This window comes from Taurulus bubalis (genome assembly GCF_910589615.1).
Source record: "Taurulus bubalis genome assembly, chromosome: 3".
NCBI lineage: Eukaryota > Metazoa > Chordata > Actinopteri > Perciformes > Cottidae > Taurulus > Taurulus bubalis.
The window spans coordinates 41,015,739-41,033,864 of record NC_136591.1 but is presented as its reverse complement, the minus strand read 5'-3'; the positions used below and the strand labels follow the sequence as shown (position 1 = coordinate 41,033,864).

The following is an 18,126-nucleotide window of genomic DNA, read 5'->3' as shown; positions in this document are numbered from 1 at the left end:
CAGATAATGTGACATCTGACTTATTTACAAGCTTTTTGATAATATATATTATTTTGTTGGGACTTGATGGATATCTTGAACATGCCTCTTGGTTCCATACAAGTGGTTTATTAAAGATATCACTCATATTTACCACAATATCTCCAGTTTGTTGCCAGATGTTTAAAACCACACAAGAAACAAATGACATTTGGTTTATTAACCTGTCGCTCAGCAACCGATTACTAAACCTCAGACGTCTGAGCGTCCGTGAACGCATCACGAGGCAACGTATCGTAATGATAACAAGAGCAGGACAGTGATGAACTGTATACACACAGGAAGTGTCACGTCTCTGCGACCTGATTTTCAAAATAAAATAACTGAAACCAGCTGGTGCAGATCTTAAAACACGTGATGTGTGTTAGAAATATAAATGATGCAAAGTTGAGTTGTTTTGTAGTTTTCACACATTAAAAATATGACAGATGCAGCTGAATATTGAGCTACAATCCTCAATGTTCAGCTGCGTCTTGAAGGTTTATGATTACACTCAAAGCTTTCAGTTTCAGTTATATACAAATATATATACATATATATATATATATATATAAATTAATACAAATATATGTATATATAAATATATATATATATATGTATATATATATTGTCTTCAATATATATATGTTTATATATTATTATATTATATATGATCAAATTCCAGGAAATTCTTCCTTTTACAAAGATGTCCGAATAAATAAATAAACTTTATTTGTTCCTCAGTTTCTTATTTTTCCACTCTGCTTTCTAACGACTCAAGAAGTCAGATGATCTCTCTGACACACACACACACGCACACACACACACACACACACACACACACACACACACACACACACACACACACACACACGCACACACACACACACACACACACACACACACACACACACACACACACACACGCACACACACTTCCTCATGATCTAACCGCAGTGTGTGAGTGCGTGTGTGTGTGTGCGCGTGTAGTTTGTGTGTCCGCCCCCCTCTCTTCATTTCCTGCATCCCGCTCCTCCGCTTCACAGCGACGTAGGAAGCGAGCGCTCACCGGCGAACAACATGCAGAGAGAAGGTAAGAAAGAAAGAAAGAAAGAAAGAGAGAAAGAAGGAAAGAAAGAAAGAAAGAAAGAAAGAAAGAATGAAAGAAAGAAAGAAAGAAAATAAAGCACCTTTTTTTATTTACGGCGCAGTTTGTGCGTCTGACCGCGAGCAGCACGTTTACCTTCAGGGACCGTGCTGCTGTTATTAACTAGTCATTAACTACTGTGATTAACTACAGTCATTAACTGCTGTTATTAACTAGTCATTAACTACTGTGATTAACTACAGTCATTAACTACTGTTATTAACTACAGTCATTAACTACTGTGATTAACTACAGTCATTAACTACTGTTATTAACTAGTCATTAACTACTGTGATTAACTACAGTCATTAACTGCTGTTATTAACTAGTCATTAACTACTGTTATTAACTAGTCATTAACTACTGTGATTAACTACAGTCATTAACTGCTGTTATTAACTAGTCATTAACTACTGTTATTAACTAGTCATTAACTACTGTGATTAACTACAGTCATTAACTACTGTTATTAACTAGTCATTAACTACTGTGATTAACTACAGTCATTAACTGCTGTTATTAACTAGTCATTAACTACTGTTATTAACTAGTCATTAACTACTGTGATTAACTACAGTCATTAACTGCTGTTATTAACTAGTCATTAACTACTGTTATTAACTAGTCATTAACTACTGTGATTAACTACAGTCATTAACTGCTGTTATTAACTAGTCATTAACTACTGTGATTAACTACAGTCATTAACTGCTGTTATTAACTAGTCATTAACTACTGTGATTAACTACAGTCATTAACTACTGTTATTAACTAGTCATTAACTACTGTTATTAACTACAGTCATTAACTACTGTTATTAACTAGTCATTAACTACTGTTATTAACTAGTCATTAACTACTGTGATTAACTACAGTCATTAACTACTGTTATTAACTAGTCATTAACTACTGTGATTAACTACAGTCATTAACTGCTGTTATTAACTAGTCATTAACTACTGTTATTAACTAGTCATTAACTACTGTGATTAACTACAGTCATTAACTGCTGTTATTAACTAGTCATTAACTACTGTTATTAACTAGTCATTAACTACTGTGATTAACTACAGTCATTAACTGCTGTTATTAACTAGTCATTAACTACTGTGATTAACTACAGTCATTAACTGCTGTTATTAACTAGTCATTAACTACTGTGATTAACTACAGTCATTAACTACTGTTATTAACTAGTCATTAACTACTGTGATTAACTACAGTCATTAACTACTGTTATTAACTACAGTCATTAACTACTGTTATTAACTACAGTCATTAACTACTGTGATTAACTACAGTCATTAACTACTGTTATTAACTACAGTCATTAACTACTGTTATTAACTACAGTCATTAACTACTGTGATTAACTACAGTCATTAACTACTGTTATTAACTACAGTCATTAACTGCTGTTATTAACTACAGTCATTAACTACTGTTATTAACTAGTCATTAACTGCTGTGATTAACTACAGTCATTAACTGCTGTTATTAACTACAGTCATTAACTGCTGTTATTAACTGCTGTTATTAACTACTTATAACACCAACACCCGCCGTGGCGTATGATATTAATAACATGAATACGCGTCAAATTATCAGGAAACTATTGGAAGTATTCAATAAGGCTTCGGTTGTGGTGACGTCATGAACATGACTTTATTGTTAATATTCCACCTGAAATGCCCGTGAAGCACCTGAGCAGGTGCAGCCGACGGGGTCCGCAGTGCACCGAGAGCGCATGCGCCTCTCTCTCTCTCTCTCTCTCTCTCTCTCTCTCTCTCTCTCTCTCTCTCCTGTTGCGTTCAGGTGCTGTCGGAAAACACAGAGAACAAGTTAAACATGCCCAAACAAATCAGTGGAAGTACAGCAATACTGTGTTCTAAATACTGTATTATAAATACTGTGTTCTAAATACTGTATTCTAATTACTGTCTTCTAAATACTGTATTCTAAATACTGTATTATAAATACTGTATTCTAAATACTGTGTTCTAAATACTGTATTCTAATTACTGTATTCTAAATACTGTGTTCTAAATACTGTGTTGTAAATACTGTATTATAAATACTGTATTCTAAATACTGTATTATAAATACTGTATTCTAAATACTGTATTCTAAATACTGTATTATAAATACTGTCTTCTAAATACTGTATTCTAAATACTGTCTTCTAAATACTGTATTATAAATACTGTATTCTAAATACTGTCTTCTAAAGACTGTATTATAAATACTGTGTTCTAAATACTGTATTATAAATACTGTATTCTAAATACTGTGTTCTAAATACTGTGTTCTAAATACTGTATTCCAAATACCTCTTCAGTAAAAGTACTTCAACATATACTTTAAGTACCAAAAGTAAAGGCTCATTTCAGCATACATTTTATATTAATCGGTTATAATTATTGATGCGTCAACGGAATGCAGAGTAACTAAAAGCGGTTTCATAAATATAATGTTTTGAGTATAAAGCAGCGTAACATGGACATACTCAAGTAAAGTACCTCAGATGTGTACTTGAGTAAAAAATGTACAAATATCTTGAACTGCATCAGAAAACATTCATAACTCAGATTTGATTTTTTTTTTCGTGTTAATTTGTTTACTTGTTCTTTGATCACATATTTCCTGATCGCACTCTGGAAGCTTTATAGGTTACATTTATTATATATATATATATATATATATATATATATATATATATATATATATATATATATATATATATATATATAATATTTATATAACACTCTGTATGGAGTAGTTTGGTAGTTGTCAACATGTTTATATATTACGATTATGAAATAAAATGTACATGTTTCAGCATCGATACTGAACTTTTATATTCTATACAGAAATGTAAAATATATTATATAATTTAGTAGTATACATATTTGTAAATAGTACTCTGCTTTTTATAGATGGTTTTGTTACATTTATTACCAGAAGATAAATGCAGAGGAATATTGTCAAAATGCTACACATTTTAATTTAAGGTACTTGTACTTAACTGTTGTACTTTTTACTGTACTACATCTTAGAGGTAACTATTGTACTTTTTACTGCACCACACATTAGAGGTACATATTGTACTTTTTTACTTCACTTAAGTCACAGCTGTGTTTCTCTTCAGCTCAGCTCCGGCCCGCTGCGCTCTGACGACATCCACCAATGGGTTGAGGGCGGGGGCGGGGCCAGGATGAGTGCCCAGCTGCTATTGGAGGAGATGCTCATCAAGCGTTCGCAGCAGAAGAAGAGGACGTCGCCGCTGAACTACAAGGAGAGGCTGTTTGTGCTCACCCAGGGCCAGCTGACCTACTACGACGGCAGAAGAGAGGTCACTTCACTTTCACTTCAGGATTAGTTATTATGTATGAAACATCTTGACGGGACGCCATCTTGGTTTTTGGCCGTCGCCATCTTGTGTTGTTGCAACCAGGAGTGACGCAATGAACTTTCCTTAAGTGAAAACACACTGAGAGAGTTAGAGTTGGAAGACGAAAACACGGGAAACTCCAAGATTGGATAACTGTGTGGCAGCGACCTGTCAATCACCTTTAAGCCCGCCCTAAAGCGTCCCCTGCTTTATGGTCTGTTTGACTCTAAATGACCATAATTTACTAAATGAACATCATGCTGTATTGAAGAAGACTTGAAACTAGAGATTGAGACATAAACTCATGTTTACAATGTTTAATGAGGGAATACATCAAGAGAAGTAGAGTCATTTATATAGACTTCTATACAACCAGAGGAGTCGCCCCCTGGTGGTCAGGAGAGAGAATGTAGCTTTAACACATGAAGCATAGACTTCTATACAACCAGAGGAGTCGCCCCCTGGTGGTCAGGAGAGAGAATGCAGCTTTAACACATGAAGCATAGACTTCTATACACCCAGAGGAGTCGCCCCCTGGTGGTCAGGAGAGAGAATGCAGCTTTAACACATGAATCATATACTTCTATACAACCAGAGGAGTTCCCCCTGGTGGTCAGTCGAGAGAATGCAGCTTTAACACATGAATCATATACTTCTATACAACCAGAGGAGTCACCCCTGGTGGTCAGGAGAGATAATGCAGCTTTAACACATGAAGCATAGACTTCTATACAACCAGAGGAGTCTCTCCCTGGTGGTCAGGAGAGAGAATGCAGCTTTAACACATGAAGCATAGACTTCACTTGTCAGAACCAGAGATTTCCGTCTGGTTTTAAATTATTACAGTTTTCACATTGCATTTTCATTTAATCTGTGGTAGAAAATGACATGAAATTGTAAAAAGCTTTTTTTATCTTTCCATCAACAGAAGAAGTTCAGGAGAGGCTCAATCGAGCTGAGCCACATCAGATGTGCCGAGATCGTCAAGAACGACGGAGGGATCATCCCCTGCCAGAACAAATACCCCTTTCAGGTACAAACACACCATATCTATGTTATTATTATATTTAACCTGCTCCGTGTGGTACTTTAAAGCATCATTCTGGTTCGTTCATACTTTTGCTCAATAATAAATACGTAAAGAGAAGTCAGGTGGGTCACAAAGCTCAAAGTCAGACAAAGTTTTTTGGAATAGAAATCAAAGATTTAACTGCCACATTATTACGCAACACGCATCGCCGTTTACAAACCCCATTTCCTGCTTTAAAGTCAACTTACTTTTCAGGTGTGCTCACTTCAAAATAAAAGTGGTTTAGATTATGTGGAATAGAGGTTTTAAAAGTCCTCCACTCTTTTCCAGTTATTATTATTACTACGGCTCTTACGTCTACTTAAAGGGCCAGTGTGCCGCATTTCCATCTATTAGCCTCTTAACGTTCTGCTGTCGCGCGGGCGCACATTTCAACTATACACTGTACATTCCGTTGTACATTCCGTTGTACGCTGTACATCTATTTATAGTTCGGTACGAGTGCCATATGTTTCTGGAAACCTACGATTCTTGTGATTCCAGCTGTCCACTCCGTTTCAAGATCAGACCACCACAGCAGCTACAATCAATACTTTTGTCAGACAACAACAAACAAACAAGCGATTTGAAAATCAAGACAACTCACCGATGACGCCTCATATTGATCCATAAATCCATAATATTCCAACAAAAATGGCGTTGTTACGTTGTAAAGGTCCAATAAAAATAAATCCCATAAAAGATTTAGTCCAAAACACGAGATTACATCCATAAATATCCACCAACTGGCGTTGCATAATTCCATTGCAGCTGAAAGTTATGAACGAAAGTAGTGTTGTTTTTAGCAGAAAGTTATGTTTGCATGGAAGCACAGCTAGAAACTCGCTATCAACATGTCCGCCGAAATCTAGCGTTTCCAATGAGACCCCACTTGAACCAATAGGAGCTTCATGTCCTGACTGACAAGCTACATTACCCAACCAGAAGCTACGTTGAAGTTCAGGCTCAGCCTCTATGTTCTTACGTGGCTCACGTCGGCTGGGTCGTACAGGTCAGATGACAGGCGTTTCGGACAGCCAATGAAATTGCCTAAACAAAGATAGGCGGGAAGAGGGGGGGCAAATAATCCCAACAGCCTTCAATTTGATGAGAAGAGACAGCTGCTGATAAAGCTTCAGTCTGAAGTGTAAATTAGCATAAAAATGCATTTATGCTTCATTTTCTCTGTGTCAGCAATACTGGTAGTATATATGAATAGTACCTCTATAAGTTTGCAAGACTATAAGCCTTTTAAATAGGTATATAGTATATATATCAGGAATATTTTCAGTCTCAAAATGAAAAAACGCCTAGACATTTCATTAGAAAAACATGTGTAAAATATTAATTTTCTGTGATATTGTTATCAACTTTTTACTTAGACTAGAAAAGGCTTCAGGCTATGGTCCCATTGTGTTTTCCAGTCCATAAGTCACATTTATAGTCATCTACAGGCATCTATTTACAAAGAAATGTTCAGATGGAAATAAAAACCTTATACTTTAGTGTGTTCAAACTTATATAACTCAGTGTCAGCAGCACTTAAAGTGATTCTGACTATTGAGGGAAAAAAGCTTCAGATTGTTACCTTTCAAAAGAGACCAAGACCATGCATTTACTCCACATAGTTCAAGTACAGCTTGCAATTTACTTTGGGTATACCTGGATAGGCGTTTTTCGTCAAATTTTACAGGAATGTTAAGAGGTTAGAAGAAATGGAATATCATATTCATAACTATGTTTCAATTTGTGTATAATCACCTGAAACTTAAGAATCGTTGGGTTTTCGTTAGCTTGAGTCCTTCATATCTACATTGGAAGCGAAGAAGAGGCGGGGTCCGCCATGTTTATAAAGTAGGCAAGAACAAACAGACCAAACACGGACTCTAGAAAAAGCTTTTAGTGGTCGTTTATTTTACATTCCCTGAAGGCCACTCGGCGGCTGACGTTACCACAGTCGTTGAAAGTAATATTCGGTTGGTTCCAATCTGCAACCATGATGCCGCCAAAGCCCTACACACTGTCCCTTTAAAGGATAATCATGCTCTACATTTTGGAACTACATTTCCAAAGATGCTTTAGTGAATTGACATTTAAAACCATGCCGAATCAGCAATAAGCAGCTCCGGTTTGCAGTGAACTAATGTGTGTACAGACAAAATCAGTGGATTACTTTGATACTGAATAAACCTAAAAATTTGCTTATTCTCGTGCAAGTTCTGAAACCTTCTTTTTCTCGGATTTCCAGTCGTTTTGCTCCTTTTTAAAAAGACATTCTAGGTCCAAGCTCAACATAACAATACAGACATTGACCCCACCCCCTTTCGGCAGGCAGAAAATGATGGGAAATGTAGTGTTGAACTGTAACATGTCGCCAATGTCCTGCACATTGCCTGCAGTGTTTCCTAACCGGCCTCTTTGTGTCCAGGTGGTGCACGACTCCAACACGCTCTACATATTCGCCCCGAGCAACGACAGCCGGAGCCTCTGGGTCCAGAGCCTCAAGGAGGGTCAGTCTCCCCTCTATCCTCCCTCAGAGCAGCGTATACATGGCGTGCATGTGGAGCGCTTCTCAGACACTGCTGCACAGCCGTTTTCACACTTTTGAAACCACACGTCTGAAACTGGTTTTCACACACTGGGGGCAAAGTTTCCAGCACCCCCCCCCCCCCCCCCCCTCCACTGTTTCCTCCTCCTGTTTGTGTATGCGATGTTTTACCGGCGATCAGACGAGCGAAACGAGGTCAGGTGCTGCTTTGAAGTAGATTTAGGACATTGAGCAAGAATGGAGCCCACTAGATCATTTATTAAATCTAGTCTTGTACCAGTGGTTAGAACATTACACTTTAAGCAAAATTGATGATTGACAAGAGTTGGAAGTGGACTTTAACTTTGCTTAGAAAAGGTTTCAGAACTTCTCTTCAGTATCAAATGGATCCAGTGATAGTTGTGGGTTCATACGTTGCTACTCTGCAAATCGGAGGTGCTAATACATAATTGAACATACTTTTAATGGTGCAATTTGCCAAAATACAAACAAAAATAACAAAAGAAAAATGCATTGTACGTCACTCAAATGCTGTATGGGAACACATTGCATTATCTTGACATTGTCCTGCAGCTCATTGGTTTGGTTTCTCTGGTTCCCCTTTAATTAACACATGAAGTATAGACTTCTATACAACCAGAGGAGTCACCCCCTGGTCGTCAGGAGAGAGAATATATCTTTAACACATGAAGCACATACTTCTATACAACCAGAGGAGTCACCCCTGGTGGTCAGGAGAGAGAAAGGAACTTTAACACATGAAGCATATACTTCTATACAACCAGAGGAGTCACCCCCTGGTGGTCAGGAGAGAGAATGCAGCTTTAACATATGAAGCATATACTTCTATACAATCAGAGGAGTCGGCCCCTGGTGGTCAGGAGAGAGAATGCAGCTTTAACACATGAAGCATAGACTTCTATACAACCAGAGGAGTCGGCCCCTGGTGGTCAGGAGAGAGAATGCAGCTTTAACACATGAAGCATAGACTTCACTTTTCACTTATGATTCATTTCAATATATTATAGGTTGGTACTTGCTTATCTAAACACACATCATATTTGGTTTTAAAGGAATACAATATTACTGAATTTTGTAAAAAGTACAAAGAAATATATATTCTTTGTTAAATATTTTTGCATATATTGTTTAGTATGGTGCACAATAGGACTGGACGGTTTAAGTATACATATTCCAGTGTTTGTTCACATCAGCCACACAAACCTGATGAAACTATGATTCCAGTTCATACGTGAGGTTGATCACAGAAACCTTCCGTCTGTAGAGATCAAAGACAACGCTGTGGTCGCCACGAAGTTTCACCCTCAGTTCTGGCAGGAAGGGGCGTGGCTCTGCTGCCGCCAGGTGGAAAAACTGGCTCTGGGCTGCGAGGAGTACAACCTGTTTGGAGACAGTAAGAAACTCAGCTGTTGTACTAGTAGTTGACTGTTTTACTTCATAAAAAACTGTGTAATAATACAGCATAATACTGTAAAAAATACCACTAAATACACATTTATTTAGCCTTTTTCAGCTCATAGTTTTGGTTATCGACACTTTGATGAGTCTATATAAGAGTCATAAGCACTTTAAGTACTTTTGATACTTATTTCAAAGTACTTTCAGTCATTTTGTTGCCGTGAAATAACATGTTGTGCCTCTAATTTACATTTAAAGAGTTATTTTAGGTGTCCTGGTTGTGATGAGCAACAGCACCTAAATAAACCCATCTTATGCTTTAGTGCAGTTTTTACTTTACTTGCAGTACTTTAGTATTTGGGTACTTTGTAGTCAGCAGTAATATTACATTTTTGAGTAAATGTACAGAAACAGCGATGTTTGATGACAAATAAATACCACAGTTGAAACACTCTGCTTGGTTTCTGTTCCTCTTTTCTAGTTTCCAGAAAACCTTTACCCCCGATTCCTGGAGAGGAGCGACGCAACAAGATGGTAACCGCGCACGCACACACACACACACACACACACACACACACACACACACACACAATCACACACACACAAACGATCACACACAATAAATATAATCGATCACAACCCACAAGCATCTTGTCGTTCTTCCTCCAGCAGCGGCGGCCCCCTCCTCCTTTACCTCCAGAGGGTGACGATGACGGAGATTATGACGACGATGACGACGTTGAGGAGGAAGAGGCGGAGGAGGAGGTGGTGGTGGCGCTGTACGACTTCCCGGGGACCGAGCCGCACGACCTGAGTCTGGTCCACGGAGGCGAGTACGTCATCCTGGACAAGTGTGACGTCAACTGGTACAAAGCGCGAAACAAGTTCGGGTGAGTGTTTAAATCTTTATTCTGACGAGGTGGAGTGAAGCCAGTCTGTCTTAAAGCTGCATTCTCTCTCCTGACCACCAGGGTCCGACTCCTCTGGTTGTATAGAAGTCTATGCTTCATGTGTTAAAGCTGCATTCTGTCTCCTGACCACCAGGGTCCGACTCCTCTGGTTGTATAGAAGTCTATGCTTCATGTGTTAAAGCTGCATTCTCTCTCCTGACCACCAGGGTCCGACTCCTCTGGTTGTATAGAAGTCTATGCTTCATGTGTTAAAGCTGCATTCTCTCTCCTGACCACCAGGGTCCGACTCCTCTGGTTGTATAGAAGTCTATGCTTCATGTGTTAAAGCTGCATTCTCTCTCCTGACCACCAGGGGGCGACTCTTCTGGTTGTATAGAAGTCTGTGCTTCATGTGTTAAAGCAGCATTCTCTCTCTACGGACCACCAGGGGGCGACTCCTCCGGTTGTATAGAAGTCTATGCTTCATGTGTTAAAGACACGGTTCCCTTGTGTTTGTGTTGCACAGTGAGGAAGGCTACATCCCAAGTAACTACGTAACGGAGAAGACGTCTGGAAACCTGGTGCAGTTTCTGTGAGTTTAGTCATCATTCATTCATATAATAAACAGTGCATTATGGGATGAATCCAGCAGTCAAACTACCAATAAGTTACAAACTCTTTGGATTGTTTTTACAGCATTTTCATTGAAAGACGAGCATTCTGCTATTTTTGGGTTGTCACTCTGGATTCATCCACTTTATAACTTTGCACGGCCGGATCTCCGTCCTGTAAATGTCTCGTGACAGCAAAAGGAGATCTGGCTCGTTAAGATGTGATCATTAGTGGGATGTTTGTTTGTTTGTTTGTTTGTTGTAGTTGGTTCAGCAAACAAGTCAACAGGAACAAGGCAGAGGAGCTGCTGAAGAAAGAGGTGAGCGATTGTATCCCTGTTTCCTCCCTCCATGTAGAATGACTTCTTCGACACTTTCTTTACGTTTTTAATACTTGCATCAAGCTTAAAAGGAAATTAATATTTATGTTAAAAAAAAGCATGTCTATTTATGAACCAGGTTTCTTTTAATCACATAAAAAAACCTAAATGTATTCATTGCCGGTCTGTGTTTGTCTCTGTCGCCCCCTGCAGGACAAAGAAGGCGCCTTCATCGTCAGAGACTCCAGCACTCCGGGAACCTACACCGTGTCCCTCTATGCCAAGTCTGTGGGGTGAGGACACTGTCCGCTCTCCTCGCGTCTACTCTGTGCCTCCTCGTCTCCTCACTCCTCCATCTTGAATTCAATTCTGGAGGAGGGAGGAGTCTTGCTGAAGGAGCTTCCTCTGAGGAAGTCTTTTTGGGCACCCGTGACGTATAAAAGATGCATATTTAATCGGCGTCGCTTCGAAATGACGGCTCCGAAGCACGGAAGTCTGAGGAGAGGAGACAAGGAAAGGAATCGAGGATGCACAAACAGAACTTACTTGATTGGCTATCTTTAACCAACTTGGATAAACTAAAACAAGCAGCCACAAGTGATTTATCTTCGTCGCTTATCTTTAAATTCTTTTTTTTTTAAATATATATATATATATTTCTTTTCCTTATATGTTTTAGTAAATTCTTGAAACTTGCCTGTTAAATTCTTCTTGAATATTAATGCAGCTGTGTATGCAGACCTGATATTCCCTGAGCTGGATTACAAAACTCAGCCGAGTGTTTACTGTGCATAAAGGAATGACTCAATGGCTGCCTGGAACTGAAAATAAATAAGCAGCGATACGATTTGCCAAAATATGTAATAAATTAGCGAAACCATGCATTGTGGTATTTTAAGATTCTCTTATGAAATAAGCATTTTTCTGTCTCTTCTTGATGGTATGTTATTGCTGTGTGTTTGCAGGGAGGGAGGTGGAGTTATAAAACATTACCACATCAAGGAGACAAAAGGCTCGCCTCTACAGTTCTACCTGGCTGAGAAACACCTGTTCAGCTCCATCCCCGACCTGATCGAGTACCACAAACACAACGCAGCAGGTGAACAACACGTCACCGTCCATCCAGACCTGCTATGTTTACATTAACAAGAGGATTATCTGCCATGCTAGCAGCTCTGTGAGGCTGAACCAAGTTGGTTGTATAGAAGTCTATGCTTCATGTGTTAAAGCTGCATTCTCTCTACTGACCACCAGGGGGTGACTCCTATGGTTGTATAGAAGTCTATATAAATGACTCTACTTCTCTTGATGTATTCCCTCAGTAAACATTGTAAACATGAGTTTATGTCTCAATCTCTAGTTTCAAGTCTTCTTCAATACAGCATGATGTTCATTTAGTAAATTATGATCATTTAGAGTCAAACAGACCATAAAGCAGGGGACGCTTTAGGACATGTCTCTACTACGGCGATGTCCAGTCTGGGTGTTGTAAAAAACAAGATCGTGACGAACAAAAGAGGGCAAAAAAAACAAGGTGGGGACGACCAAAGGCCTAGATGATGATTGGCAAAAATAGAGATTGCGCCGGACAAAATCCATGATGGCGATGGCCGAAAATAAAATAGCAAGTACAAAAAAAACAATACATTTAGCCCTCAAAGAGCTTTACAATCAGTAGAGAATATGACATCCCCTGTTCTTGAACCCTCAAATCCAAGATGGCGACGGCCACAAAATGCCAAAGTAGAAGCTTCAAAAGCGATTAATCGATCAACCAAGATTTAAGCGTTTATGTTTTTAAGCCAACATGACAAATATTTGCTGGTTCCGTCTTCTCAAATCTGAATATTTAATGCATCCTTTATGATTTCTAAAATGTCCAATGTCTTAAGGTTGCTTGTTTTGTCCAACAAAGAAATTGTGATTACCATTTTCTCATTTCATCCACTAAAATAATGAATCATTTCATCCAGAAAACAAATCGGTAGTTGGAGACAAAATATTGACTAATTGGCAATAAATACAAAGTTCGGCTGAGGCTGATGGGAACGCCATTACTTCTCTAAGTATTTAGTCCAAAAGCTAATTGTAATGTTTACCTGGTCATGACAATTAATCCTGAAGCAAACATGACTGTCCAAACAGGTTTTTATGCCGTTTCACGGTAACAGTTCGCAACCGTTCGCGTCGGCCGTTACTTAACCGTCGTCTTCATACCGCAGGTCTTGTTACCAGGCTCAGGTATCCTGTCGGGAAACAGGACAAGTCTGCTCCGTCCACCGCCGGCTTCAGCTACGGTGAGTCCTGACAGACCTCTGGTTCAGTTTTTTAAACATTTGTTCGTCCATGAACTCACCTCTTTGTCTTTTCTTTCCTGTTCCCTGCCTCCAGAGAAGTGGGAGATCAACCCCAGTGAGCTGACCTTCATGAAGGAGCTGGGCAGCGGCCAGTTTGGCGTGGTGAGGCTCGGCAAGTGGCGGGCTCAGCACCGAGTGGCCATCAAGGCCATCAGAGAGGGAGCCATGTACGAGGAGGACTTCATCGAGGAGGCCAAAGTCATGATGTGAGAAGAGGTTTAAGGGGTGCTGCTTGGAAAAGATCCAGTTTATGGTGTTAAGATGAAGATCATAAAGGAAGAGGCTCACAAAAGGAAAGTTGTACACGCATATGCACAGATTTATTTAGTTTTAGCCGGCGTATTGAAGCAGCCAAATCAAAGTGTTTACAGGTTTGTATAAAAAGCAATAAAGTAATCCATGAATGTGAGATATGAGCCCAAGAGCGAGGATAAACAAAGCTTTAGTCTCTGCATTAAAAGACAATGACCCTGTGATTACCTTTGACCTCTTCTGCCCTCTAGTGGATAGTACTAGGAACAGTAGTACTAGTAGTTACAGGATCTTCCTGTCCTCCAATTGATGGTGGCCTGTAATTGACAGAAATCCCAGTTACACTTGTGTCAAAGTAATTTTCCCGGTGGGCCAGTGTTGATCGGTCTTGGTCTTAGGACCACTTCTTGAAGGTCTCAGTCTCGTCTCTGTCTGCACGAGTGCGGGGTTATCACTAAACTTCCTGTGCATCGACTGATTCATTTGTTCACGTCAATCACTGCGATTGTTCATTGAAAACAATCCCACACATAAAATTGCATGAATCCACATTTATCGTAAGCGTGTCGGACTCGGTCTTGGTCTTGACTCGGTCTAGCCCTGCCTTGTTCAAAGTCTTGGTCATGACTTGGTCTCTGTGCAGCTGTACTTGACTACACAGTCACACATTTGCTTCTCGTGATGAAGCAAATGCACATTTTTGCAACCCCGTCTGCCACTTAAACTCTTACTGAAGACAGTTGGGAGAGAAGCGCCTGTGAGTGTCGTTCTTTGCTCTCCAGTTCGGATACAATCAACCTCTTCTATAGCCGACATTGTTCATTTGAACATTGCCTTTCTGTGTCTCCAGTTGCCGTGAAAGCTAAGAATTCTTCTACTTGTCCATTGCAGCCCAGTCTATAAAGTGTCTCTTTTCTCCAGGAGACTGTTCCACCCTAAACTGGTGCAGCTGTACGGAGTTTGCAGCCAGCAGAATCCCATTTACATCGTCACAGAGTTCATGGAGCACGGCTGCCTGCTGAACTTCCTCCGGCAGCGGCGGGGCAGCTTCAGTCTGGGGTCCTTGCTGAGCATCTGCCTGGACATCAGCGAGGGCATGGAGCACCTGGAGGCCAACGGCTTCATCCACAGAGATCTGGTAAATGCAGGTTCCTCCGATGCTCCGGTCTGGGTCTGACCTTTTCATCTTGGACTCTGGACTTGTCATGAGGATTCATCATCAGGGGAACATGAATGTCTGAATCAAATGGTTGACAATGAACAAACAAAGCAAACATTCTGCCTCTGCTCCCTTCTCCATTTCTGCAGGCTTCCAGAAACTGTCTGGTGAACGACTCTCTGGTGGTGAAGGTGTCCGACTTTGGCATGACCAGGTAGGACTTTCATCCGTCGTCTCATATATTTGTATCCCGAGTCCCTCTAAAATGTGGTAGAAACATTGCACCGTGGCTAATTCCCGTCACATTTAAATGTGCGTTTGGTAGATACGTGTTAGACGACCAGTACACCAGCTCCTTGGGTGCCAAGTTCCCAGTGAAGTGGTCGCCCCCTGAAGTCTTTAACTTCTGCAAATACAGCAGCAAGTCAGACGTCTGGTCCTACGGTACGTCCACTCTCACAGCAGGAAACCAGTAAACATCTCAACCAGTGTGTTTTAACCAGAGCTTCCAACTCTCAATTAACCTCGTCGTTGGTGTGCATCCAGGTGTGTTGATGTGGGAGGTTTTCACCGAGGGTCGCATACCGTTTGAGCAGAATCAGAACCACGAGGTGGTTATCTTGGTGACCAAGGGCCACCGCCTATACAGGCCCAAAATGGCCCCGCCCACCATCTATGACATCATGCAGCTCAGCTGGCAGGAGGTGAGGAACAATATGTTTGGACTTTTTACATTAAAAAAAAATACTCTGTCCTTAAATTTGGCCTGAAATGACTAATTTTCAGTAATCAGTAATCAGACAGCCTTGTGTTCTCTCCGTTTCAGAGGCCTGACGATCGTCCGTCGTTCCCTCAGCTCAGCCTGATGATCTCAGACGCTCTGGAGGGCGATGCCCCGCCCCCAAACTGATCAGCTGACCAATCGGCTGCCTCCACTGTCCCCACGGCATGCGTTGGCGGCCATCCTGGTCTGTGGAAACCTGCCGTTCTTCACTGTGCTTTGGCAGTAACTTGTCAGATCTACAACATGGAGAATATAGTGTGGTGGTTCTTGCACCAATCGGATGGAGTGGATTGGACCAATCACACCAGCTGTAGTCCACTCATCCACCAATCACCTTTGTTCATCCAATCAAGATCCCAGTATTCCTAAAAGCTTGAACTGAAGCTGCGTTCAACACCACGAACTGCTGCACACGTTGGACGGTGTAGAAAAAGTGATGGACGCATTCTTTTAACACATTTTTTGCCTCCCCGTCTGTTGGATCCGCCTCCGTTTCCTCCCAGCCGGACGTCAAGTCCTCTGGACCGAGAGACTTGTGAATGTTTGAGAGAGCGGCGTCAGCTAACAGAAGCAGAACGAGCCACAGCTCACAACACGGAGCTTCATTAAGGACTCGGCTGTGTTGAGTTGTTCCTGTGACATTTGAGGAATGGCCTCTGTTTCCTTGTGTATACTTTTTTGATTCTACTGTATGACATAATCTGACTTCATGTAATTAAAAATCTATATACAGTAGCTTGTTTACCTTGGTCTTGTGTTACGGTCTCGTACAGCCAACAGCGCCACAGGAAATACTAAGAAGGAAACAAGTGACACCTACATTGGTGTGATTATAAAGGCTTTATTACATTCTGTCTACCGGTACAGGAGAGGGTGCCACCAACACTCACACTGGGATTAGGAAGACTCAGCAAAATGTCATTTTATACAACTAAACACAAGAAGAAAAGACTCAAGGAAAGGAATTGTTGAATATATCCATCATGCACATCCTTTTTGCTTCAGCATACTTTTTTGTGTTGGAGATAATGTCCATTCTACATTAAAATACAGTGAAAAGTAAATATAAAAAATGGTCCATTAACAAATTCTCATAAAAAACATATTTGACATTTCCAAAAAGCAGCCAGATAAATTCCCCACATATGTGGTCAAACCACAAACTTCTTCATAAATCAATATTTATCTTATTAACACAATCATATAAATACAAAATGTCCAACTCGACTCCAACGACTTAAATTAAACAACTGCTATGGGACATTCAGACTTCACTCACACACATAATTAAAATATCAAATGCATTATTCTTCATTAAACCATTCAGCATCAGATCAGAATTGAAAGCTCCACCGTGAACAGATGTGAAGAACATTCAAGTACACTGAGCTGATAACTCCTCTTTCCTTCTTCACCTGAAGTAACATTTGAATGAATGAATGAATATATACTTTATTAATCCCCAAGGGGAAATTTTGTGTCGATTAGCAGCCATTTACACCGAAAATAAGATAAGATATAAAAACAACAGGGATGAAAGATATATGCAATAACAATACTAGTAGAATAAAGATAAAAATAACAACAAGAAAATAGCTGGATGAAAGAAAGAATAACAGAGTATTAATTTAGGAATTAAATTAAATGAACTTAACTTAAACAGTAGAAGTGCAAGTATGTATGTGCATATTAAGGTGTAAATAAAAATAAAAACAACAAACAATAGGAGAGTGCACAAATGCAAATACTCTTACAACTAATCGTAATTAGCTTGACATCACAAGAAAGTTCTGAGTTTTTGAAATTTCACGAGAGAAAGTAACTGTTCTGCTTTTCTTGAAAACACATATACAAAGAAACAATTGCAGTAAAAAAACAGCTCCCTGAACAGACAAAATATATTAAAAATAAAAGTTGAGAGTGTACGAGACATTCATGCTTCACATTGGTGTTTCAAGGAAACCCGTAGATAACCTCTGTCACGCCGCTACGACCAGCTGAGGCTGAGCAGCTCATTCACACATCAGGTCCTCACAACCACAACATCAGACGCTCCTTTGGGCCGCTGACCCATGAGACACACGTTTAATCTGTTCGTATATAGAGGGAATCTTTAAATCAGAAAGTAACATAAACCCAAACAAACAACCAACAGAATTCC

The 18,126-nt window shown here is 40.0% G+C and overlaps 1 protein-coding gene across 1 annotated transcript; it reads left to right on the top strand.

Annotated features, from left to right (window-relative positions):
• Nucleotides 1-1,043: 1,043 nt before the first annotated feature.
• Nucleotides 1,044-16,608, top strand: tec (tec protein tyrosine kinase). The gene is made up of 18 exons (XM_079214833.1): nucleotides 1,044-1,111; nucleotides 4,314-4,517; nucleotides 5,485-5,589; nucleotides 8,054-8,135; nucleotides 9,459-9,587; nucleotides 10,074-10,126; nucleotides 10,262-10,482; nucleotides 11,009-11,074; nucleotides 11,359-11,413; nucleotides 11,627-11,706; nucleotides 12,379-12,512; nucleotides 13,636-13,710; nucleotides 13,805-13,976; nucleotides 14,944-15,160; nucleotides 15,331-15,395; nucleotides 15,507-15,625; nucleotides 15,728-15,885; nucleotides 16,008-16,608. Exons 2-18 carry the CDS (start codon nucleotides 4,380-4,382, stop codon nucleotides 16,089-16,091), a joined length of 1,953 nt encoding a protein of 650 aa, XP_079070959.1. The 5' UTR covers nucleotides 1,044-1,111; nucleotides 4,314-4,379; the 3' UTR covers nucleotides 16,092-16,608.
• The last annotated feature ends 1,518 nt before the right edge of the window (nucleotides 16,609-18,126 follow it).

Excerpts from the sequence above, each read along its gene's own strand:
- tec (XM_079214833.1), top strand. The coding sequence starts at position 4,380 with ATGAGTGCCCAGCTGCTATTGGAGGAGATGCTCATCAAGCGTTCGCAG. Across the intron at positions 10,127-10,261 it reads AGGAGCGACGCAACAAGATG|CAGCGGCGGCCCCCTCCTCC; the intron begins GTAACCGCGCAC and ends TTCTTCCTCCAG. Across the intron at positions 15,161-15,330 it reads GCTTCATCCACAGAGATCTG|GCTTCCAGAAACTGTCTGGT; the intron begins GTAAATGCAGGT and ends CCATTTCTGCAG.